Raw genomic sequence first — 25,413 nt, forward strand, 5'->3', positions numbered from 1 at the left:
CTTGCCCAACAAGTCACTCGACTGAAATTTTCAAGCGCATTCTTCTAACGTCTCGACGGAGATCGGACCAAGGCATCACTTGTGAGTCTCTTTGACTGAAATTTCTTTTCTAAAAAGCATGTCTTGCAGAGAGCTCCCTCCTGATATTTGGAATACACCAGCCAGGAGGAAATTTCTCGCCAGTAAGTTTGGAACTTCAGTTTGCGCTTACTAACTGAGGGAAAGCTGTAGTTAGCACTTGTTTTCCATGTTGTCATTAGCAAACGTCGTCTAGCCTGGTCGTGCTGCATCTCCTAGCATCTTGGCCCGTTAAAAACTTAGACCTACGTCGTTGTCAGGAATCGTGGTTTCCGTGCATGCATCATGCTCCGATAGGTTTTCAGGAGTTTTTTCGGCACACGAGTCATATTCAGGCAGTGCAGAATTTAGCTGGGAACCGTTTCCTCGGCTGCTGTTGCATTTTCGCTAGTTATTGAGTGTGCAATGGGAGCAGCGTTGCCTTTCAAGAAATAATAATCAAGCGTTACCTCAGGACGTTTGGGCGTGGCCATCCAGTCTCATAGAGGGGTGCTGACCGAAGCAGAACACCAACTACCCACCAATACATGTAGGCAGTGTATTGGGAGATGATACAGGCTCCAACCAAAAGTTTTTAAGAGACCCGACGTTTCGGAACCGACTTGGTTCCTTCTTCAGGGCTGACTGCGTAGGCTATGTAGCAGCAGCGTCTTCAAAGCACTCGAGGGGTGGCTAATCACCCCTCTCTCTGTCTCCCTCTTTCTCGTTTTGCCGTGGAGCGCAGTCCGTTTGTGTACACTGGGGGAAGGGTTCCGAAAGAGCGGTTGATGTTGTGGGCTGTTTTCTGAATATGCCACGATACGAGTAACAACCTTCTCCTCCAGTTCGGCTCGCTTTCGAGGATGGCCGTCGCCTCGAAATTTATCTTGTGGTCCAATGTCTCCGCATGTTCGGCGACTGCGCTGCGCTCTTTGTAGAACCTCCGCACATCATTTGCAAAACTGCGCTGCGCTCTTTGTAGAACCTCCGCACATCGTTTGCGTGTTGCTTCAGTCGTTCCGGCAGGTGTGCACGGAATTTTGTAAACGACACCGGGGTTCCTGTCCGTTTTTGGCCGGTCTTTCGGGCAGGGGTGTAGGCGGCCCAGCGTACACGAAGGCACGTGCACGATGCGAACCATCTCCCTCTTGAAGATCCGTGCCAGCGTCTCGCTGGTTCCGTGACCGTATGGAACCGGTACGCGTTTTAGGCAAGTTTCGTTTAATAGGAGTCTACTGTAGTACACAGTAAACATAAGCAGAATTGTTATCTGCACTCGGGTATCTGGATACGATGCAAGTATGACGGCGCCCCTAACGTTTGCAATACCAGCCCCAGCAGTGGTAGGCATGTAAATTGTGTTGTACATCACTTCCCTGTCATGGTTATCATGTTTGCGCCTAGCTACAAAAAGCTCGGAAAAAAAACAGAATATTACTCGTTTTGCACGTATTTCAGTTTTCTAGCGCATATACGCAGCAAACAAGCTCTTTCTGTCTGAGTAGGTTGTTATGCCTGCGAGTTCACAGCGAACGTCCATGCCTCTGAAAAAGGCAATCTGTGTCAAGGCCAGCCCGCGAGCCCGCCTGACGCGAACAACTCAACGGCGTCATCACGCGGCGGTGCCTTTCTGCCGCGCATGCTCAGTGAGTCACCTCAGCCGCAAGCCGTCGAAGCAATCGGCGGCTTCCTGTCTGGCGAGTCTGACGCAATGCGTGGCGACGTCACTCGTCCTTGGGTGCAGCCACGTGCAGCGCAGCGGCTCCAGATTCGATGAGAATGACGCGGCCCAGCGGCGACCCCATTGGAGGATTCTGATCTCACGACCAGCGGCGCTTCTGGTTGGGCATTTGGTTACTCAAAGAATCCACCCGGTGCACATAAAAGAAGCCCTGTGGCGCGTCGCGAGCAGTAGACCTATGTGTTAGAGAGAAGAGCTCGGCTCTTCGGGTCTCTAAGCTGTCGGCCCCAGTGCCGAATTTGTAACGCCTCTGTATATATGCTGTACATAAACCTTGTTTAACTCACCGTCGTCTCGTCCGCTCGTCTATCAGCTCTGCGCGGAAGCAGTCGCGAGCTGAGAAACCTACGCTACCAAACGGCTGGTGACCTTCCCGGCGGAGTTCGAAGCAGTGGTGCCTTTTGGATCGTGTTGGCGTCGCCGTCTTTCGTAACAGTGGTGGCAGTAGTAGGATTTGTGACGCCCTTCGTAATGTCGTCAGAGGCGCGCTTCGCAACAAGGTATAGTCTCGTTGCCGGTGCATTTTCGATTGAGACCAAGTGAACATTTCTCAACAATGATTACCTTGCCTTCGCAGATTGCATGATAAGACCTCTACAATTGGAGTATTTCATTGATATGAAACCATTTATGTCAACTATGGTTGAGAGAAGGTCTGCCTGAAAAATAACGCGTGCGAAATGGTGTTGCCAACGTGCTGCATAATTTACAAGAAGAACTACTTCTTGGGTATCACAAGCATGCATGGGTGTGTGCAGTAAACTAAAAAAAATGTTGGCTACAAGCTATCTCTGTATCAGAACTGCTTGACATATGGAGCTGAACTTATATAAAGAGCATTCCTGTAGGCATGCAGTCACTCTCGTTCCACGTTGTAAGCAGAGCGGTCCTTGACTTGTGAAACGCACTTTGCCCCAATGAGGACTACACTATCTATGCTTAACAGAGATTAACGATTAACAGAGATTAACGATTAACGATGTCATCTCCAATCGGGAGGGTCGTCGCAATGATGCGTTTTTGAAGGTTAGTCTATTCAATGGAGCCACGAAAGACCGTTGCTTGAAACGACCACTGTCTGTCGTTTACTGTATTTTGCTATTTTGCTGCTATTACTTTCCTTTTGCTTACTCTCTTCACAAGCATATACGCATGGGGAGGGTTGGGGAGTCTCATGACTTTTGATATAGATGTACGCATCTATATCAAAAGTCATGAGACTCCCCAGAGACCAAGAAAGAAAAATCCGCAACAAACACCAGACTTGACGCGATTGACAAAAAACTTGAAAAGATAACTGGCCTTGAAAAACAGGTCACTGAGTGCAATAAACGAATATCTAACTTAGAAAAAAACCTAAAGGCTATGCAAATGAAAGTGGATGATCTAGAAAACCGGAGCCGTCGGTCCAACCTTGTCATTTATGGTGCTGAAGAACAACAAAATGAATCGCCAGACATGCTTGTCGAGTTGGTCGAAAAGAAGATTTTTGATGGTGTGCTACAGATAAAAACCAAGGGAATCGAAATAATCCACCGTCTAGGAAAAAAGAAGCCAGTTGGTATATCTAGACCCAGACCCATTATTCTAAGACTACTCGATCATCGAGACAAAGTTTCAATCCTCAGACAGTGTTCAAAGCTGAAGGGCTCAGGTTTCTCTATCAGTGAAGATTTTTCTCGTAATACTCGGGACATTAGAAAGAAACTGTGGGATCGAACGAAAGAACACCGGGACAGGCAAGAAAGGGTGTCACTGGTGCGCGATAAAGTGCGAATCAACGGTCAACTTTTTGCTTGGGATAGTGAACGAGAAGATATAATTGCAGTGAAAAAAAACGAAGTTGGCATAGAAAAAAGAGTCACTCGAAGTCGACAGAAGTAACCCTGTTGAATGTGAACGCACGTAGTCTTGTAAATAAAGTAGATCAATTCGAAGCTCTCCTTCTAGAAATTAAACCTGACATAGTTGCTGTCACGGAAACATGGCTGTACTCGGATATCCTAGACCATGAGGTCACGCCGCCAGGTTATGTGATTGTGCGCAAAGATAGAGAGACTAGAGGAGGGGGCGTGGCACTTTTTTTCAAGAAGGAATTGCGCTACTCTGTCTTACCGGGCAACCCTAGCATTGAAGCGGTGTGGTGCAAAGTGCAGCTGCAAAAGGGCTGTGTATTTGTTGGAGTTATTTACCGACCACCTAATGCTGAGACAAGTTATCTGGAACTTCTTCTGGATTATATGCACGATCACGTGACGGGTGGTATGATCATCTTGGCTGGAGATCTCAATCTGCCTGAAATAGAATGGTCATCAAAAAAAGTGCGAAGTGCTGCAAATGACGTCATATTAGATATGTTGTTCAATTTTAACCTCGAACAACTGGTGCGCGTCCCCACACGTGTACAGGGCGTATCCAGCTCTATTCTAGATGTTGTGCTCGTTAGTGACCATTTTCCAGAAGACCAGGCGCGCATCGAGATCTTAGACGGAATATCTGATCACAACTCAGTCCTATGCACACTGCCTCTATCTGGTCTTTCTAGAATCCATAGCCCCGGTAGACACGTTCTTGCCTTTAACAGAGCAGACGACGCAGCAATAATAACATATCTTAATCACGAATTTCTTGCCTTCTATGATCTTTGCATGGACAAAAATTTATCAATGGATCACATATGGTTACAATTCAAGGCACGTGTCATTCATTGCATTGAGAACTTTGTCCCCACACAGCGAAAAATTACAAGAAAGCATAATGCCTGGATCACACGTGACATAATTCATATAAAACGTAAAATCAGTAGGCTGAGGAAAGCTAGGAGGTCTAGCTCACGAGCTGGCTACACCGCTCAGATCGCCACTTTATCAAGAACACTGAAAAGCAAAGTACGCTCTTCAAAAATTCACTATTTTGGTACCACGCTAGCAAAATTCATCAAAACCTCGCCAGGAAAATTTTGGCGCTATGTAAGTGGCAAACACAGTGGCCAAAACGCCTCCCCCTCGATAGACACAAAAGATAAGGCAGACAATTTCAACCGCTACTTTCAGTCCGTCTTTACGATCGATAATGGGCTAGTGCATCATCCCGAGATTAGGCCACCCACTGACAAGAAGTTATCTAAAACTCCGGAAATAACTGAAAGCGGTATACTGAATCTGCTGTTAAACCTCGATGATAAAAAGAGTTGTGGTCCAGATGGGATACCGAACGCTTTTCTCAAACGGTATGCGGAACCGGTTAGTAAGTACCTGCGCTTACTATTTACAAAATCTATTCAAGATTCGCAGATTCCCTCTGAATGGAAACTTGCAAAAATAATCCCAGTGCATAAATCTGGGGACAAATCGACTCCATCAAACTACAGGCCCATTTCTTTAACTTGCACTAGCTGTAAGCTACTCGAGCACATTATCCTTAAATTCATTACAAAGTTTGTCGAAGAAAATAACCTATTACACCCCAACCAACACGGTTTTCGGAGAGGCCTATCGACCGTAACGCAACTAGCTGAAACAATTCACGATCTGGCCGAAGCCATCAATCAACACTCCCAAATTGATATAATCTTTATGGATTTTTCAAAAGCGTTCGACCGGGTTTCCCATGAAAAGCTAGTTTTCCAGCTGGTTTGCAAACTCGGGGATGGGCCAGTGACCCGTTGGATATCCAACTATTTGTCCGGTCGCCAACAATTTGTACACTGCAGTGATCACGTCTCTGACACATTAAACGTTACGTCCGGTGTTCCTCAGGGATCCGTCTTGGCACCGATATTATTTCTTCTATTCATAAACGATCTAACAGTCAACATTAACGCAAACATTAGGCTTTTTGCAGACGACTGCATATTGTACAAACAGGTTAAAAGCTCCAGAGACCAAACTGAACTGAACGATGCCCTGAACGACGTTGTACGGTGGTGTTCTAACTGGCAAATGGTGATTAATTCTGACAAAACAGTCGCCATGCAAGTAACAAAAAAGAAATCACGCCTACCTTTCCATTACGGTTACAACAACATCGTGCTACGAAATGTAAGCCAGTATAAATATCTTGGTGTGACTATAACTTCCGATCTCAGTTGGACAGTGCACCTAGAAAACATAGCCGAGAAAGCCTTAAAAAAATTATTCTTCCTTAAGCGGACGCTGCGCCACGCTGACCGCGACACTAAGCTTCTAGCATACGTCACACTTGTCAGACCAATCTTGGAGTATGCGAGCATAATCTGGTTTCCATTCACGGATAGTGGTATCAGCACGCTTGAAAGAGTCCAGCGCAAAGCGATTAGATTTATTTTTAACCGGTATCGTCGCCTCGACTCCCCAACACAATTACTACGCCACGCAGATTTGCCGACACTCGAAAGTCGAGCAAAAATTCATCGCCTAAAGTTCTTATACCTGTTATTGCACAACTGTCTTAAAATAGACCACGCTAAATACGTGAAAACCAAGACAACAAGGCAAACACGTCACACACATGATCACACACTCCAAGAGTACTCTTGCAACAATAACACATTCTATTATTCTTTTTTTCCTAGATGCATTCGAGAATGGAATGCTCTTGACCGACTTATAGCCGAACAGCGTACAGTTGATGACTTTCTAGCAATGTTGCAAAATACACATAGCACTTAATCATAACGCTGATTACATAGTATGTATTGTATTTTCATTTCCTTGTGTACTTCCTTGAATTGACTTGCTTGCCAACATTTGTATTTGCACCAACTTTTACAGCTATGATTTATTATCCTTCTTTTCTTTTCAACGGGTGTAAAATATGTATAATGCGCCCACTTTAACTCGTTCATGCAGCCTCCTTAATTTGAACTTGTTGAGAAAGGCTACTCGGTCCAAAATTGATTGTTACTATTGATGTGAATGTTTCTGTTTTTCTTTGTTCCCCTTCGCTCCCACTCCTGTAATAACCCTGCAAAGGGTTAACAGTATGTGAAAATAAATAAATAAAATAAATAAAATCTGCTCAAACTACCGCCGACAGTCACGTCGGAAAAGAAAGCTGATGCCTGTGCGCCCTCCAAGCCGGGTCGGTGTGAACTACTCCCGCTACACCCCTGCCTAATTGCCTCGTCAAATGACACAAAGCAGGTGTTGCTCATGATGTCGTGTTTCTTCCCTGCTTTGTAGTGCCATTTGAGTGGCAGTCGCGTCACACTAGTTGAGAGCATTCAAAGGTGGGGTTGACCTAGTTGATCTAGTTTTGCATGTGCTCATGAACTATGCTTGGCTGCTATGTGCTCGAGCCAACAAAGTAGCCACTCCATTTCTGTAGCCAAAATCTAGTTGATGCTTATTGTGGCAGCACCAACTATAGCTAATTGCTGCATTGTTTTGAGAAACATGCTAAGGCTGGTGGTGTCTTGAACTTTGGCAAATGCAGGAGTTGCATAGTTCTGCCGCACATGAACCGTCAGGCTAACATGGAGGACAAAAGGGATTGAGTAGGCATAGGTGTCAAAGAAAAGCTGCTCTGAAAAAATTCATGGTACTATGACTGAAAAAAAATTCCCGCATATCCACGAAGTGAATAATGATGAAGGAGCTTGCTCCAGAGGTAAACCGTGAATCCTCTGTATATATGCTCAGTTATCATCCTATAAAGACGTGACACGAGAGTGGTCTTGGTGTAATTGTATATACACGTTATATACGCAGTGTTTATTATTTGCATATCAATGTACATATCTGTATACTATGTGCAGATATTTACATTCTGATGCAGTATATGCATTCTGTTCAAGAGCTTGATCACGGATCACATAAGCTCGGAAAAACGTTTTCTTTTTAGTATAACGGCTTTGTGATCCATAAAGTACAAAGCAGAGGATCTTGAATTATGGGATGTGGTGAAAAGTTAGAAAAGGGTCCTGACAGTGAGCAAGCACTGCATGCTAATTGCGAGCCCTCTGCGCCACCACCTTGGCTTCTGCCGTGTTCATAGTGGGCAGCGGTATCTACGCGCACTGAGTGAAAGCAATAATCACTAGCAATGATTGGTCTGCCGTACGAAACACATGTTTTAGGCATATGGGAACCTTATAAAGCACATTATAGTTTTCCTTTATTTTTGTAATGAAAAATTTTATTAAAAGTATGCCTTGCACGAACACTTGTAACGAAAGTTCCACTCGTTAAAAATGTTTCATTTCTTGCATGCAGATATAAAAAGCTTTGGCCTGTTCAATGAACTAAAACTAATGAGATCTGATTAATACATTGTAAATAAATTACCAAAAAGTATGCCCTAGCACTAGGGACACCTTCGTATAATAGGCAGTCATCTTGTTGCATGACTTTGGTCATCGAAATTCATTGCACCCCTTCTAATGTGATAGGAAAGTGTGCTTAGTTGAGATAAAAAGTGTTAATAAGCAAAAGAGCTACAACTGTTTGGATATGGGAAAATGCGAGAAAGTTTCAAGAAGAGCGCCAAAAAAATATTTGAAACAGGTGCATAGCTGACACAAGATACTCAGCAGTGCTAATAAAATTCTCAATATTTGTAGCTAGTTTTATCGTGGACCTTACTACTGCATGCCTTTTGTTTAGCAGCCACTCTAAATTTTTTCGAGCTTGTTTTGCAGCATCAGTGAGATGGTGGGGCGCTTGGGTGCTGATAGTTTGTAAAGCATGCTTTTCTAGTGTACGGGCCAGGCTCTATCCCAATTTGCCTAAAAAAATGAGATGTGCTTCTGTTGCCTATATTGATGATATGACACACATTGTCAAACAAAGCAAATTTGATGCTTTTAGGCTCATGTACATGCCCTTGAGTGGGATGTGTACCACTTGATGTGTTCACGTAGTAAGAATTTCGTGATTAAAATGATGTATTGACAGTGCTACGAGAGCAATGTTGCACTTGATGTGATTGCTAAATAGCCAATAAAATACCACATATCTTATGATGCACACAAAACTGACACTTTCAGTTTTGGTTTCGTCAAGTGGCCAAACATTTTTTAAAAGAAACTGCGAAGCTTGATGCAGCAATATTACAGGTGAGAAATCGCACATTTATCATAATAAAAAAATGACATTTTGAGAAAAAATTTCCTTTTCCACTGTGCCTCATAGCAGCAAATTAGCAAAATAATACTGAAACCCACTGAAGACAGTGCAATGCAATTAACAAAACATGAGCAGTGAAGTCCTGTTAAATAATAGCACGTGAATGGAGGCACGTACTCATAGTTAAAAACAGTGTGCAATATCACCCTCTGTTACGCTTTATTTTACGCGAACCCCTTTGGGCCCAAATGCAAGACCACGGACAGCGTGCGAACGCTCCCGGGCCTGTAAACGTATCGGGGGTAGAGGCGCAGAAGTGTATGCCCAGACGCCGAGGAACCTGAGACGCTGCTGCCGCGAAGGTTGTCATGTGCTGTGCGCGAGAACGTGGTGAGCTCGTGGCTCATTCGCACCTGGCTCTTGAGTGTGGGAACGCCGGTGGTGTGATCCGTGGCGCGATCAGTCGCGTGATCGGTGGCGTGACCAGCCGCGTGGTAGGTGGTGCGAACACAAGGTGTTCCATATTTGGTCATGTCTGGAGGCGCCTGACGTCACACAAGCGTCTGGAACCCTTTAAAAACGCGCAGGGAGAGACTGGGTGAAGCAGTCTGGATTGAGACTCTGCCGGAACTCTGCTCCTCGGCTTCTTACCTTTGTGTGTAAACTTGAATGTCCACTTTGGTCTAACTATGTAGTATTAAACTCTTTTGATTTGCTGTTCTGCGCCGTCTCGCCGGTACTTCCCTTCTCGTCGGTCCTGATGCAAGTTACGAGCACAACCTGCTGACGGCGGCGGTCAAGAGACACCCGTAACAACATGTGGCAGCGGTGGGATGCTGCAGTCATTTCGACGACTCGAGGACTGAGCTGCGACACGGATCCACGAGCCGTCTCGTCTGCCAGGCCGCAACCAGATGCAGTGTTTGCGAGGGTCTACGCGGAATTCTTGGCTGTTGAGTGGTGAGTGCGGGGCTTTGTCTGCTGAGTTTTGCCAGGCTTTTTCAGTGGGGAAGCGTAACTGGTAATTCGAACTATTGTTGTCGCCAAAGTGGGCTGCGGCAAGATAGTTGTGTACAGTAGGAAAGGTTGCACTGAACACAGCCATGAATTTGAAGTTGCTGCGTAAAGCGGAGTTATTACAGCTTGCAAAGGAGTTGCGTTTGGATGTTTCTGACGCACTCCGGAAACCAGAATTGATCGAGGCTATTAGTGCTCTGGAGGCTGAGGAAGATGAGCTGACGGAATGCCTTGAGATAATTCGAGAAAGGGAAGCCGCAAAAAGACAGGCAGAGGAGCGTAGAGAACAGCAAGAGAAAGAGCGTGAGGAAAGGGAGCTCGAATTAAAACGACTCGAGTTTCAACGTTCGAGAGAGCGCGAGGAACGCGATCACGCGCTCGAGTTAAAGCGACTCGAGGTTGAAATAGAGCGCGTGCGAACGGCAGGGCAGAGAAGCGAGGCAAACAGTGCAGGGGTGCACATATCGCTCAAAATGACACAACTAATTCGCCCTTATAAACTCGGAGAGGACATTGGGTTGTTCTTGGTGAACTTTGAGCGGACGTGTGAGAAGCAGGGGTTCTCCCGTGAGTCGTGGCCACAGCGCTTGCTCACACTCTTACCTGGCGAGGCAGCAGAAGTAATCGCTCGTTTATCCACTGAGGAGGTCGACGATTGCGATAAAGTAAAATGCAGTTTGCTTAGGAAGTACAGGCTGTCCGCAGAGGCATTCCGGCGGAAATTCCGTGAATTGGAGAAAGGAAGGAGTGAGTCATACACTGAATTTGCCTATAAACTGAAGTCAAACATGGCGGAATGGCTAAAGGAGGAGAAGGCCTTCGGTGACCACGCAAAGGTTATTGAGTGTTTTTTACTAGAGCAATTCTACAACTGGTTACCAGAGAACATTAGGCATTGGGTGCAAGACAGGCCAGATGTTAGCTCTGTAGCCAGAGCCGCAGAGCTAGCAGAGGAATTCGTCACACGTCGGGCTCGCGAAGGCAGTGACAGTGGTCGAAAAGGGGGTCCCGATTTTGGGTTCAAGCCAAAGAGAGGGCCTGTGAAAACGAAGGAAGAGCCTGAAATTGGGAATGCCCGAACCGTAAATACGTCGGAGTCGGAACGGAACACCGAACCTGCGTTAGAACAGCAAAGGAAGCTAGAAGCGAGGAAACCGTTCCTTTGCTATAACTGCCATAAACCCGGTCACATTGCGGCGCACTGTAAGAAACCAAAAGTTGTGTTTCTATCCATCAGTGGTAGGGACGAGAATATCAAGCTTCTCGAACTTTACATGCGCGACCTTGAAGTGAACGGGAAGCCATGCCGCGTACTGTGCGATTCTGCGGCTACGATGGACGTAGTTCACAGCTCCTACGTTGAACCGCAAATGTTCACGGGTGAGTGTGCTTGGATCAAGCAGGCTGTAGAGTCGTGTAGTGCATGCCTTCCCGTCGCAAAGGTAACTATCAAAGGCCCTTTCGGCACGCTCGAGACGGAAGCTGCCGGGTCGCCGGCACTCCTTCCGCAATACCCTTACCTGTTTTCGAATAGATCTGACAAGATGCTGCGCGAGAGAGGGCAGCTGTTTGGGGAGGCAAATGTGATGGTGCTAACGCGTTCGAAAGCACGGGAACTCGCTGCGAAGGCAGTTGCCGAGTCCCCTTTAGCTGAAATCGGCCTGACGCAGGACTCCCCAGCAGAGGTCGAACTTACGCCAGCGTTACAACAGCAGGGGGTCCCATCCGTGGAGGATGAAGCTACGGCACGGGCACCATCAGAAATATTGGAAGAGCATTCCAGAGATTTACTTGTAGCGCCTACGTCGGAAAGCTTACAGCGACTGTTAATGGTAGACAGCATGGCCTTGAGGAATCAACAAGATAAAGACCCGAGCTTGCGAAACATCCAGAACAGGGTACATGAAAAGATAGCCCCGAAAAACATAAGTTATTATGAGAAGGATGGCATACTGTACAGGAAGTATGTTGACAAAAGAGGTGTAATGTTTGATCAGCTGGTCGTGCCTCAAGCTTATCGAGAGGATTTACTGCGCTTGTCGCATGGAAGTTCTTGGGCAGGTCATTTAGGCGTCAAGAAAATGAAGGGACGGTTGTTGCAGGAGTATTATTGGCCAGGCTGTTTCCGCGACGCAGAGCGATTTGTAAGGACATGCGACACGTGTCAGCGTGTAGGTAAGCCGGGTGACAAGTCGAGGGCGCCGATGAAGCTGGTGCCTATCATCACAGAGCCGTTTCGGCGGCTCGTAGTGGACACTGTAGGCCCACTGCCGGCGACATCGTCGGGGTACCGCCACGTGCTGACCGCGATATGCCCAGCCACTAAGTTCCCCGAAGCGGTTCCACTTAAAGAACTTAGCTCTGTGGAAATAGTTAACGCGCTCCTTTCCATATTCGCACGAGTTGGCTTTCCCTCCGAAATACAGTCGGATCAAGGCTCTGTGTTTACTAGTGCTCTTACCACTACGTTTTTGGAAAGGTGCGGAGTAAAACTAATTCATAGTTCAGTCTACCACCCTCAGTCTAACTCCGTGGAGAAGCTCCACTCCGTTCTGAAGCGAGTGTTGAGGGTGTTATGCTACGAAAGGAAGACGGACTGGGAGCTATGTTTGCCGGCTACCATGTTCGCGTTAAGGACTGCCCCGCATGAAGCAACGGGGTTTTCACCAGCCGAGCTCGTGTACGGCCGCTCGTTGCGATCTCCTCTTCGCTTGCTTCGAGAATCGTGGGAAGGCCGAGCCGAAGACCCAGTAGTGGTCGAGTACGTTTTGAAGCTACTGAAGCGTTTAAGAAGCGCTCAACGGCTATCAGAGCAAGCCATGGCTAAAGCGCAACATAGGTCAAAGGTGTACTATGACCGCACAGCCAGAACCCGTCGATTCGATGTCGGGGACAAAGTAATGATACTGCGACCGTCGCAGAAAAACAAGTTAGAAGTGCAGTGGGAAGGTCCCGCCAACGTAGTTGAAAAGCTTTCTGACACAAACTACGTGATACGCCTGCCCGGAAAGCGAAAGATACAGCAAGTGTATCATTGCAATCTGCTCAAGCCATACCGAGAACGGGAGGCAGTGGTATGCATGATGGTGAACATCCCCGAGGAGATTCCAGTTGAACTTCCAGGGCTTGCATCAGTCATAAACGGTGAGGATGGTGAACCACTAATCAAAGAATTAATATCGAAAGCGCAGTTAGAGCCGGAGCAAAAGATCGAGCTCCAGGATCTTCTGACAGAATTTCAGGACTTATTTGTAGATAGGCCTGGAAGAACCTCTGTTGTTACTCATGACATCGAGCTGACATCCTCAGAACCCGTGCGTAGCAAAGCTTACCGAGTGTCACCGCGCCAACGAGAGATTATGGATTCCGAGGTGAAGAAGATGTTGGAATTAGGCGTGATCGAGCCTTGTGAGAGCGATTACACTTCGCCTTTAATCTTAGTTGAGGTGCCGGGAAAAGATCCACGCCCTTGCGTGGATTATCGCAAGCTAAACTCGATCACCAAAGATCAGATTTACCCGATACCAAACATTGAAGGCGCATTGAGAGGCTTAGTGGAGCTCGATATATTTCCACGCTGGATCTCGTTCGAGGCTACTGGCAGGTTCCTCTCACCGAAAGGGCTAGCAGATATGCAGCGTTCATATCGCCGTTGGGAACATTCCGCCCTAAGGTATTAAGCTTCGGTTTGAAAAATGCACCATACTGTTTTTCAAGCCTTATGGACAAGGTGTTACGAGGACTAGGGGAATTCGCTTTACCCTACTTAGACGATGTGGCGATATATTCGTCCTCTTGGTCGGAACACATGCAACATCTGCGAGTGGTTCTAACGCGTTTGCGTGAAGCGGGACTAACTGTGAAGGCACCTAAATGTCAACTCGCTCAAGCTGAGGTGATCTACCTAGGTCACATAATCGGACAAGGACGCCTCCGACCTTCTGAGCTCAAGGTGGCTGCCATACACGATTTCCCGCAACCACGCTCAAAGACAGATATCCGCTCATTTCTGGGGGTTGCAGGTTACTATCAACGTTACATCCCGAGATATTCGGAATTAGCTAGCGCTTTAACTGACGCGCTCCGGAAAACTGAGCCACAAACTGTCATCTGGGATGACTGTAAAGAGGAGGCTTTCAAAGCATTAAAAGCCGCCTTAACAGGTCAACCTGTGCTGAAATCACCTGATTATTCGAAAGAGTTCATAGTTCAGTGTGATGCTAGTGAGCGAGGCATGGGAGTAGTGTTGTGCCAACGAGGAGAGGACGGTGAACACCCAGTTCTTTATGCCAGTCGTAAGCTGACTGTGCGAGAACAAGCGTATAGCGCAACCGAGAAAGAATGTGCGTGTCTCGTATGGGCAGTGCAAAAGTTGTCGTGCTACCTCGCAGGCTCGAGGTTTATAATAGAGACAGACCACTGTCCTCTCAGATGGCTGCAGTCCACTTCTTCCAAAAATGGTCGCCTCCTGCGCTGGAGCCTCGTTTTGCAGCAGTATTCATACGAAATACGGTACAAAAAGGGGAGTCTCAATGGCAATGCCGATGGCTTAAGCCGAAGCCCCTAGGTCATGAATTGGCCTCGATTGTTTTTCTTCCTGACATAGGTTTTTGTGTTATTATTTCTTCCGTAGTTTTGGAAGACCTGTGCGTCGTTAGGTGGGCAACGAAATTAGGGGTGTGTTTAGTACTTTGTACGAGTAATAAGATTGAGACTTTTGTGTTTAAGGTAAGCCTGGCGGGGCTCAGTGGATACGTGTCTCGCGCTTGCTTCTTCAGTGGCTTTGTTATCCTGTGTTTTCCCGTGGATTGTTTGTTCAGTCGACCGGCTCTACCATGGCGAGGATCTTGCTCTCCCAGAGAGAGGACTTCGTTGTCATCTGGCATCTCTTCGGACACCACGTCGGTTCCAAACTCTTGGCAGGAACGCCGGAAGAACCTGTGGTTTCCCTTCTTGCTGATGAAAGACCTGAAGCGGTGGGGTGTGATGATCTCACCACCCGGAACTGCCTGGCGACCAGCCCCACCGACGAGCCCCTGCGGGGTCGCCCCGGAAAGGAGCTCATACCATTGTCTTTGGCCACTTTTGACTGTCGCCATTTGCTGGATTCCATTGTATGGTTCGCCTCCAGCCTCCGGCGAACCTAGACAACATCAGGGAAATCTGGCGGAACTACCTTACGAGACGGAACAGGGCCTGGAGCCAGGTATCACGTACCGTGCTCCAGGTTAAGAAGGCTACGAGCTTCGACGACTGATCCCTGTTGACAGTGGATGCTGTCCCCTGCCATTCGGGATCTCCATCCGCGAGGGGGCAGTCTGTTACGCTTTATTTTACGCGAACCCCTTTGGGCCCAAATGCAAGACCACGGACAGCGTGCCAACGCTCCCGGGCCTGTAAACGTATCGGGGGTAGAGGCGCAGAAGTGTATGCCCAGACGCCGAGGAACCTGAGACGCTGCTGCCGCGAAGGTCGTCATGTGCTGTGCGCGAGAACGCGGTGAGCTCGTGGCTCATTCGCACCTGGCTCTTGAGTGTGGGAACGCCGGTGGTGTGATCCGTGGCGCGATCAGTCGCGTGATCGGTGGCGTGACCAGTGGCGTGGTAGGTGGTGCGAACACAAGGTGTTCCATATTTGGTCATGTCTGGAGGCGCCTGACGTCACACAAGCGTCTGGAACCCTTTAAAAACGCGCAGGGAGAGACTGGCTGAAGCAGTCTGGATTGAGACTCTGCCGGAACTCTGCTCCTCGGCTTCTTACCTTTGTGTGTAAACTTGAATGTCCACTTTGTTCTAACTATGTAGTATTAAACTCTTTTGATTTGCTGTTCTGCGCCGTCTCGCCGGTACTTCCCTTCTCGTCGGTCCTGATGCAAGTTACGAGCACAACCTGCTGACGGCGGCGGTCAAGACACACCCGTAACACCTCAGAATGCACAGTGGACTAGCGCAGGCTGCACACTGCTGGATTTATTGGGTTTGCTGTGAAAACAGCTGATTGAAGTAGAGTACTCAATGCAGAAGATGCTTCTCGCAGTGCATGTGCCTAGATGCATAATTTTTGTAGTACAAATAGATTAGTTACGGAGAATGCGATACTTCTTGTCAGATTAATCAATGGCTCGCTAACACCTGCTGCATCTTTACACATTATTGCGAAAGCCTCAAACACTTTGCGTGCAGAGTGGTCTTTGTATGTTTGCATAACCTGGGTCTCTTGAAAACGTAGTCGGCAGCCACTCTTTGCACAGAGTACGGCCCACGATCGTACGGGCATTGGCTTGTCTGTGTGCTTCTTGTCAGTGTCTATTTTGTGCTGTTTTCAAACTATGAACTTAGCTGTTTCTTGTGAAAATATGTGCCTGTTTTGGCATGTGTTCAGTGAAAATTGTGCTTTTATGTTGTAAAAGACAGTGCTGTTCATTCCTGCAAGCTCAGCAGGTGCTGCAAAATTCTTTGTTAGCAGCCTGGAGGTCCTTATAAGACTGTTGACTTTTGATTTTCAAGGTTGCTGTGAACCCCGATTCCATTGCGTTCTCACGTGGTAAGATTTATGTGGAGTAAACTCAGCATTATCTTGCCCTACAGCTCTTTAGTGGGCTCGCCCTGCTCCCATTTGTCTGCATCACATGTGGTTGGCCCCCAGAGTACACCTTATTTGGGCACAATGATGCTTGCGTAAGGGAGATTACGGAAGCATTTGCTGTCTGCAAAAGTGGCAGCACATGTGTCAGTACCTTGTCCAATGTATTGCTCAAATGTGAGTTTACTTATTTGGAAAGTACTTAATGAGGCTGCATGCCTGAGATGATTTTGTCATGTGTGTAGGTTGCGTGTCTGCATCTTCTGTCCTCCTTTCTTTCCTTTATTTCTGTTTGAATGACGCACTTTGTTGTCATCTAGTCTAGTTTTCTTTTATGTGTTTTGTCTTTTGTACTGTCTCAGTGGGAACCTAAGCCTAAGTCTTCATAATGCTATGTTTGTTGGCTCCAATGCCTGGTAAGGTGCTCCACATAATGCAAGAATTGAAATTTCCGCGAGTAGGATTAACAAAGAAATTGATCCGCAGTGCTCAGATTTTTCAGATGTTTTTAGCACTCGTAAACATATTCTCCGCATTATCGAATATGCCACTCACAGCGAACAGAACTAAGACAAGGCCATCTCAAGTGCCACGCTCAAGGTCCAGTCAGTGGCCATTCAGACGGTCCAAGAAAGTACGGAGGTGTCGCCTTCCAACATGGGAGCGGCATGCTGGGGTCACACTTTACACTGTCTGTGGGCGTTTCACGTTTTTGACGTGTAGTGTAGTTTTGTTCGCGCAGTTTAAACATGTCTCCAAAATGAGCGAACCAACTAGCCCAACTTGAGTATCATCTTCCAGGTTGGCTTCACTGAGGAAGTTGTGGAGCGGGAGTGCGCCTACTCTATGGAGTGCATCCGCAAGGCACCACACAACGAGAGTCCCTGGAACTACTTGCGTGGTGTGATTGACGCGGCCGGAGGCGGTGAACGACCAGAGGTGCAGGAGTTCTGCAAGAGCCTCTACAAAGGCAACTGCCGCGTAGCGTACTTGCTGGCCTTTATGGTGGACTCTCTGGCTCATCGTCTGGAGAGCGAGCCAAAGCTGTTAAAGCTCGCACTAGAGCTGTGTCACACACTGGCACAAGAGCAGGACGTCATTCGATGCGAATACTGGAATTTCGTGGCGCGTGACCTCGAAGCTCAATGCAGACGTGTAGAGTGAAAGATTTGGTTGGTTTTATGTTTTGGGCAACTCGTTTGTCTTGGGGAGTTACACCGACAAAAAAGTGTGTATGGTTGAAAATGAAATGAGCTGTTTCCGTCAAGGCTGAACATCGAGGATGGCTTTCGTACTGCAATCACGAAACACACTTGACAACACAGCCTTAGATACTGCAAACGGTGCCAAGCACTGTGCTTAAGAAGTTACTGTCACCATCATTAGTGCGGTAGGATACATTGCATAGAAATAGAACACACAATAAAAGTCTAATACAGGTCACAAAACAGGCAAAGCTTTACGAATGCAACAGTCAATGTGTTCTTTATGAAGCCCTGAAGACACAGCGAAGTCAGCATACTAAGTGGACGCCGTGTCCCCACAAATGACTACAACTCAGTTCAATGCCGCTTTGAAGTTCCGCATGCTCACTATGCGTTCTGGACAAAAAAAAAAAGCTATACACACAGAGCTCTTGATGACTTTCTTGCGCGCTTATTTTCTCCCAACTGTCGGGCTCAATATTGACCTTGTTGGCTGCTCTGTGGGAGTTTTGCTGATTTTGATGCGTGGCGCTCCAACTTGGACGTCTCCTCTTTTGCGAACTACTTCTGTGTTATTGTTACGTTGAGCGTATAGGTCGCGGGTGGTTCGAGTGCATGAAAAGTTTCCAACTGCTAAATAATAGGACTGGTGCTGCCTTTAAGGCTGTATCGTATTTTGTTTTGGAGTTGTAATTAAAACTCTCATAAACAGATATAGTTTAGACAGGGGTCCTCAGTTGGGAGTCAGATATACATTCTAGTAATTACATTTACGGCTAGCTTAATAGTGTACAATGGTGGATGGAAAGGTAAGGAGAAAATTATTTCTAGTTGTAGAGAGCGGCAAAAGGCAGAAAACTTAGTAAAAAAGTAATGATGTGTTTGTATCACTCTCAGCACAGCATCAGGTTGAAAACCCCCGTCTGACTTCACATGTTGTCTAGCAAACGACTGTTGTCTAGAAACAAGACACATACACAACAATAAGTCCACGCGAAACGTTGTACTCGAAAAAATTGGCCCGAATCTACATGTTACCCTGTAAATGTTGTCAAAAGACTGATAGTCTTGCGTCTGGAGAGAGTGAAAAAAACGTTTATTTTATGTTTTGCGCAAGAAAATTGGTGAATGGTATTTAGAAGATGCTGCGTTGGAGTGCCTCGAGCGTGTAACGGAGGCGAACAAGCACATCTAGGCACGTTATACGTAATATACGTAACGTTATACGTAATACGTTAGCGCCATCTGGCAGTTATCTTCGAAAACGAAGACGTGCACAACCGCGGAGGTAATGAGGTGTAGAATTCAAAGCGACGGGCAGGTATTGAGCATCGTGTTGCACTGTCAGCGCAGCGTGTTAAACGCTACAGTCTTTAGAATGACTTCTGTGTGCCTCTTCTAGTATAAAGGCAGACATACAAAACATGGACGTGTTGTTGTGGCGCCTCATATATGCGCAATATTTGCTTTTTTAATTGACAATCGCACAAATATGAACGCTAAACCTTGAGCAATATTGGTGGGCGCTGCGGATGGGATTGGCCGTTTGAGGTATCTTTGGGCGGACAAACAGACAAATGTACAGACAGACAGACCAAATATTTTTCGTTGAAAGTCCCCAAGAAAGATTATCGTCTTTAAAAAAATGTGTGGTGTACAATAGCACCGGGTAGCAAAATGACCTCTGTGGGACGTACAAAAAAGAAAACAGGCACGATGTAACTTGCAGCACTACGATATTATCACAGTTCATTGATAGAAATGAAAAGGGAACACAGAAAGTAGACGGAATCGCAGAATATTTCTCAAGAAAAAAGTTTGTTTTCTGCCAGGTACTTTTAAAACGGCAGTCGAGGAAATTCTATATTCCCATTCCTCACCCTGAAAAATCGTGCACGCTACATTCTGATGAAGGCCTTTGCACCTTGTGTTTATATTTGTTCGATAAAGTACCGAATCCTGATCATTCTAACCTTGTGTTTTCAAGGGAAAGTTATCGAACCAGTATACGCAAACACCAGACACACTTATACACTAAAATTTAGAAATTGCATCAGTATTACCTATACAAATGTTAGATGCAATTTTACCCGGAATTCAATATTAGACTGTGTGTGGCTATGAAACTATGAAAAAAAAGATATCCTTTCAAAGAACTTAAGAGAAAGGTAAAAAAAGAAGTGAGCAACATAGTGAGTCGGAAGAGGACTTGTTTCTTTTATTTAACTCAGTATGGCACTGCCAGAAATTTCAGGTTTTTTTCCATTTAGTATGAAAATCTGTGCCTTAAAAAGGCTTCGACACCACTTATATCTAGATTCTCAACTAGGTAACCAGAAACAAGTATATAAGCTTAGTGTAAAACCGGGAACGCAGCTCACTGTAGTTGTCGACTGGCTGTGTTTAAAAAAGTGTATAACGATTAGGAGTACTTGGTACTCTACCATTGAACAGTCGTGAGACGTAGAATGTTCTCGATACTGCAGGGGCATTCATTTAAGATAGCCTAATTCATCATAAGTGTGCATCTGTGTCACCGGTGTTATGAGGAAAATCCCAACGACCCAGTAAATTATATGAAAGGTCCTTGCATGAGTTCTTTTTCTAATACAATATCTTGAACATAAACGAGGCACCTTTATTTCAGCATAGGTTTTAAAGTTACAATTGCCGAGCGAAGCAATATACTTTGAAGGAAAACCAGCAGTGTTACCTGATATTTCCTTTAAAAGCGACACAACCGCCGCTATCTCATCTGCCCGTCTAACCATCTCACATTCGCGTATTTGTCTTATCTTGGCATCCAGTCCGTTTTTTTTTAACCAGCAGTTATCCTGTATATATGCCGCATGCCTTGCCCACATGTATTTCTGCTTCTTGATTTCGACTGAATTGACCTTGACACCCGTTTGTCTCCTGACCCACTCTGTTTTGTTCCTATCTCTTAAAGTTACACCTATCGTTTACCTTTCCACTGCTCGCTGCGTCGTCTCCAGTTGAACCCTCTTTGTAAGGCTCCAGCCTTATTTCCTGCTGCTAAGTACTGGTAAGATGCAGCTGTTAAGCACTTTCCTCTTGTGGTAAACCACCGCTTATGATACGAGGATGCCCGCCGATTGCGCTCCTACCTATTATTGTTCTGGTTACTTGGGTATCGTGGTTCTGCTCCGCGGTCACGAGATGTACAAAGTGGACATATTCTTTTATCACTTCCAGAGCTCCACTATCTATTGCGAAGTACTATTCTCTCTTGAGACTGTTGCACATGATTTTAGTTTTCTGCATATTGTCATGGTAATAAAATCAGTGCAAGTACTAGTGTAGCAAACAGCGGAACGGCTTCGATCGAGCTGCGCGAGTTCGTCGTCTTTCCACAGACCAAATCCTTCGACACATACAAGTTATGATGACACTAGCCACGCAACAGCCGGAAACCCACTACATGCTTGTGTCATTACTCCCCCTCTCAGAAAAGCATCAACTCGATGCTTTCAGATGTATGAAGGCAAAAGCAAGTCTACAGAGTGAGAAATTCGGCTTCATCCTAGCCACGTGGACGATGCTCGGCTGGGCACCACGACGAGAGAACCGCATGCTGGGCTCTGCAATAACTTCGTAGTGTACATAACTGAGGCGCTGAACAACTCGGTATGGGCCGAAAAAACGACGCAAGAGTTTCTAAGAGCGGCCACGTTGGTGTACTGGACTCCAGAGCCATACTTTTTATCCGGGGTGATAGGTGACTTCTTTGTGGCGAAGGTTGTACCTATGAGCATCGTGTTGTTGCTAGAGCAAATGCACTAGCGAGCTAGTTGTCGAGCTTCTTCGCACGCTGCAGATACTGGTCAGCATTATCGGTGGTGGTCGTAAAGGTGTCAGGTAAAAGCATGGCGTCTAACATTGTAGTAACTTCGTGGCCGTGAAGCAAGTAGAAAGGTGTAAATCTTGTAGTTTCTTTGCACGATGGTGTTATATGTGAAAGTTACGAAAGGGAGGAAACTGTCCTAGTTTTTATGGTCCACGTCGACATACATTGATAATCTGTGATGGTCTTTGTGAGCCGTTCTGTTAATCCGTTAGGTAAGCTGTCGTTCGGCGATGTACGGTGCCAATGAGTCTTGTCACTTTTCCCCACAGTTGGGCATTGAAGGCCGTGCCTCTGTCTGTTAGAACCACAGCTGGTGCACCATGGCAGAGGTTGACAGCACGAATGAAAAAATCCGCGACATCGCTTGCCCTACCGCGCTGGAGTGCTCAAGTTTCACAGTAACGGGTTAAATAGTCAGTCGCAATTATTATCCAGCAATTGCCCGCTGAAGACTTTAGAAATGGACCTAGCAGGTCCATGCCAACTTGTTGAAACAATTCTTGGGGTAGCTCCACAGGGTGTAAAAGACCAGCAGATTTCATGGGCGGAGTCTTGCGACGCTGGCAGTCTCGGCAAGTTTCGACGTAGTGCTTGACGGTACAAGACAGTTTGGGCCAGTAGTACGTGTGGTGGATACAAGCCAGAGTACGCGTGAACCCTAAATGCCCGAAAGATGGTTCGTCATGGCACGCCTTAAGGATGTCGCCTCGCATCACAGATGGTACGACCAGTATGGCTCTCGTAGTTCATGCTTCCTAATTCTGACATTTATTTCTTACTAAAATACAAAAAAGGTTAGTTTTCACAGAAAGTTCATACTCCGGAATCCTGTCATTTATTTCTTCCCGAAATACAAGAAAGAGGTTAATTTTTTGAAGAAGTTTATGCTCCCAAATTTCATTATTTTTTCCTTACTGAAATACAAAAAAGTTCACTTCTCACAGAAAGTTCATACTTCCGTATTCTGTCACTTATTCCTTACTGAAATACAAAAAAAAGGTACTCTTCAAAGAAAGTTTATGCTCCCGAATTCGGTCATTCATTTCTTTTTGAAACACAAAATGGCCCGTACAGTCCAAGAAGATAATTGACAGAACATAAAGGGCATCACTTGCAACCAACTTTATTCCAAAAAAATTAGTGCAATATATAACCGTAGCAACCATGCACACACATCATCTCACATGCAAGTAAAAAAAAACGCTACAAGTTTCACAACAAAAGAATGATGACCAAAAAGCCACTGAAGGAAAAAAAGATTAGAAAAAATTAAGTTGAGCACCATGCAAAGCAACATATTGTGACGGGGCGAGATCTAGGCTTATAATAGAGTGTCCACAGAGAATCAGACGCTGAACAAGGTGGCTAAGTTGCCTCTCGCGCAAGCGTCTAACGCACAGGCGTCTTTGTCGTCTTCGCAAAGTGCCATGCTTGCTCCTGTCGATGATGCACCGTAACATCACTGGATGGATGGATGGATGGATGGATGGATGGATGGATGGATGGATGGATGGATGGATGGATGGACGGACGGACGGACGGACGGACGGACGGACGGACGGACGGACGGACGGACGGACGGGCGGGCGGGCGGGCAAGCGGGCGGGCGGGCGGGCGGGCGGGCGGGCGGGTTGTGGTTTTACCCTTCAGATAGGGCGGCGGCTAACGCCACCTAGCCGTAATACTTAGTATACTTAGTGAACTAACCACTAGATTTATCTTTTTTTCTTCCTTTAAATAGTGATGTTGAGGACTGGCACTTTGCATTGGAAGGTTTAATTTTCACTCGTGCCTTGACTTTAGCCACCAGTCAGGTAACCTTCTTCTAGTTAAGTCTACCCGCTCGAAGTCTATTTTGCCCTCCCTGTCCCTAAACCCTAGTGCTTTGAAAAACTCTGCGCCATCATCCTGAATTATAGGGTGAAGCCCTTTAGAGAACATTATCAAGTGTTCGGCAGTTTCTTCCTCTCCACACGCACTGCATACTGTGTCTACCCCTTTGTATTTGGCCCGATATGTATTGGTTCGCAATACTCCCGTCCTGGCCTCAAACAGTAGAGAAATAGCCTGAGTATTATCATAGATCCTTTCCTTGGCAAGTTCCTGCTTAGAAGTTTGATAGATCTCCAGTGCGGACCTCTTAATCATGCCAATTCTCCACATGTCAGTCTCTGTTTCCTTCACTTTCTTCTTAAGGGGGCAGGCTGGTCTTAGACATTTTTTGTTTATTTCTTCAGCGATCTTGATCAAACTGCGCATGATTGTGCTGTCTTTCCTTCTGATTTCAAATATTTAATTAGTTTTCCTGTAACTCACTTCGTTCCTGAGATAACATAAGTTCACCCCCTATTGTTTAAGGCCACCATAGGAGAAAAAGTGCTTAATTAAAACTGATATTTAAGATATGCTAACATAGACTGATGATTACGGAGTTAGACAAGGAGAGCAGAAAGGTTGGTCTTAAAATTAATCTGCAGAAAACGAAAGTAATGTACAACAACCTCGGAAAGGAGCAGCGCTTCGAGATAGGTAATAGTGCACTTGAAGTTGTAAAAGACTATGTCTACTTAGGGCAGGTAATAACCGCAGAGCCTAACCTTGAGATTGAAGTAACTAGAAGAATAAGAATGGGGTGGAGTACATTTGGCAAGCACTCTCAAATTATGACAGGTAGATTGCCATTATCCCTCAAGAGGAAGGTATATAACAGCTGTATCTTGCCGGTACTTAGCTACGGAGCAGAAACCTGGAGACTTACAAAGAGGGTTCAGCTTAAATTGAGGACGACGCAGCGAGCAATGGAAAGAAAAATGGTAGGTGTAACCTTAAGAGACAAGAAGAGAGCAGAGTGGATTAGGGGACAAACGGGGGTTAAGGATATCATAGTTGAAATAAAGAAGAAGAAATGGACATGGGCTGGGCATGTAGCGCGTAGACAGGATAACCGCTGGTCATTAAGGGTAACTAACTGGATTCCCAGAGAAGGGAAGTGGGTTAGGGGGAGACAGAAGGTTAGGTGGGCAGTCGAGATTAAGAAGTTTGCGGGTATAAATTGGCAGCAGCAAGCACAGGACCGGGTTAACTGGCGGAACATGGGAGAGGCCTTTGCCCTGCAGTGGATGTAGTCAGGCTGATGATGATGATGATGACTATAGATTGAAAGTATGCAAGAGTTTTTTGTATTTGAGCCTTTCTTGGTTATCTTACAGCAAAATGAACTGTTCACTTTCAAAAGGAGTTGTAATCGTGTTATAATTTTGATGAGTATATAATTAAAAAAGCTCATGCTCTAAATTCTGCTCCCATACTTGCATTCTACACACATACAGGTTTTCATTGCAAAAAGAATGATTGTTGTATCTGCCCTAGCTGCAGAGATATTGAGGGCTCAAAATTGAACAGTCGTAAATTTACTTTTTGAGAAAAATGAAAAAACTGAAAACACACAGCTTTTTCAAAAAACAACAATCATAGTGGGCATGTTTTGCAATGCTCATAAAGGCGCTCATAAATTCATAGAAGGGCTTCTAACAAAAGTCCCGGCAAAGTATAAAGAAGCCTTGAAGTCGGTTCCACATTTTTTTTGCAGGTTCTGCATGTTAACAGCACCAGTAATCCGGACAGTTAGAATAACATTACAAAAAAAATACCACTTCCTGTTGTGTGAAAATTTGCAGAGAGATAGAAAAGTTCTTGAAGAAACCACATATGTCAATTTAAAAAAATTGATTTTTTTGTCACTGTTGGTCTCAAAGACCAGTCTGCCCCCTTAACCGATAGTTCTTTTTGGTTTGGCGACCTGCTGTTTTCTAAGTATTTACCAGTCAATTTCCTGGTTCGCTTCCTCCATTTTGTATCGACATTCTTCATGTACAAGTAGCTGAAAACCTTCCTAGG

The 25,413-nt window shown here is 45.9% G+C and overlaps 2 protein-coding genes across 3 annotated transcripts in view; both read left to right on the forward strand.

Annotated features, from left to right (window-relative positions):
* Positions 1-17,717, forward strand: part of Fnta (farnesyl transferase alpha) — a 97,792-nt gene extending 80,075 nt beyond the window's left edge. For both annotated transcript variants that reach the window (XM_075882831.1, XM_037432363.2), the window contains one exon: positions 17,245-17,717. In XM_075882831.1, the coding sequence (XP_075738946.1) occupies positions 17,245-17,350 (106 nt within the window). In that variant the 3' untranslated portion in view covers positions 17,351-17,717. The remainder of the gene's footprint in view (positions 1-17,244) is intronic.
* LOC142784453 (uncharacterized) lies at positions 3,019-17,236 on the forward strand. Its single transcript, XM_075882833.1, has 2 exons — positions 3,019-9,804; positions 14,682-17,236. Exons 1-2 carry the CDS (start codon positions 9,662-9,664, stop codon positions 15,091-15,093), a joined length of 555 nt encoding a protein of 184 aa, XP_075738948.1. The 5' UTR covers positions 3,019-9,661; the 3' UTR covers positions 15,094-17,236.
* Positions 17,718-25,413: the final 7,696 nt, after the last annotated feature.

Source organism: Rhipicephalus microplus, unplaced genomic scaffold (assembly GCF_043290135.1).
Source record: "Rhipicephalus microplus isolate Deutch F79 unplaced genomic scaffold, USDA_Rmic scaffold_14, whole genome shotgun sequence".
NCBI classification, from domain to species: Eukaryota; Metazoa; Arthropoda; class Arachnida; order Ixodida; family Ixodidae; genus Rhipicephalus; species Rhipicephalus microplus.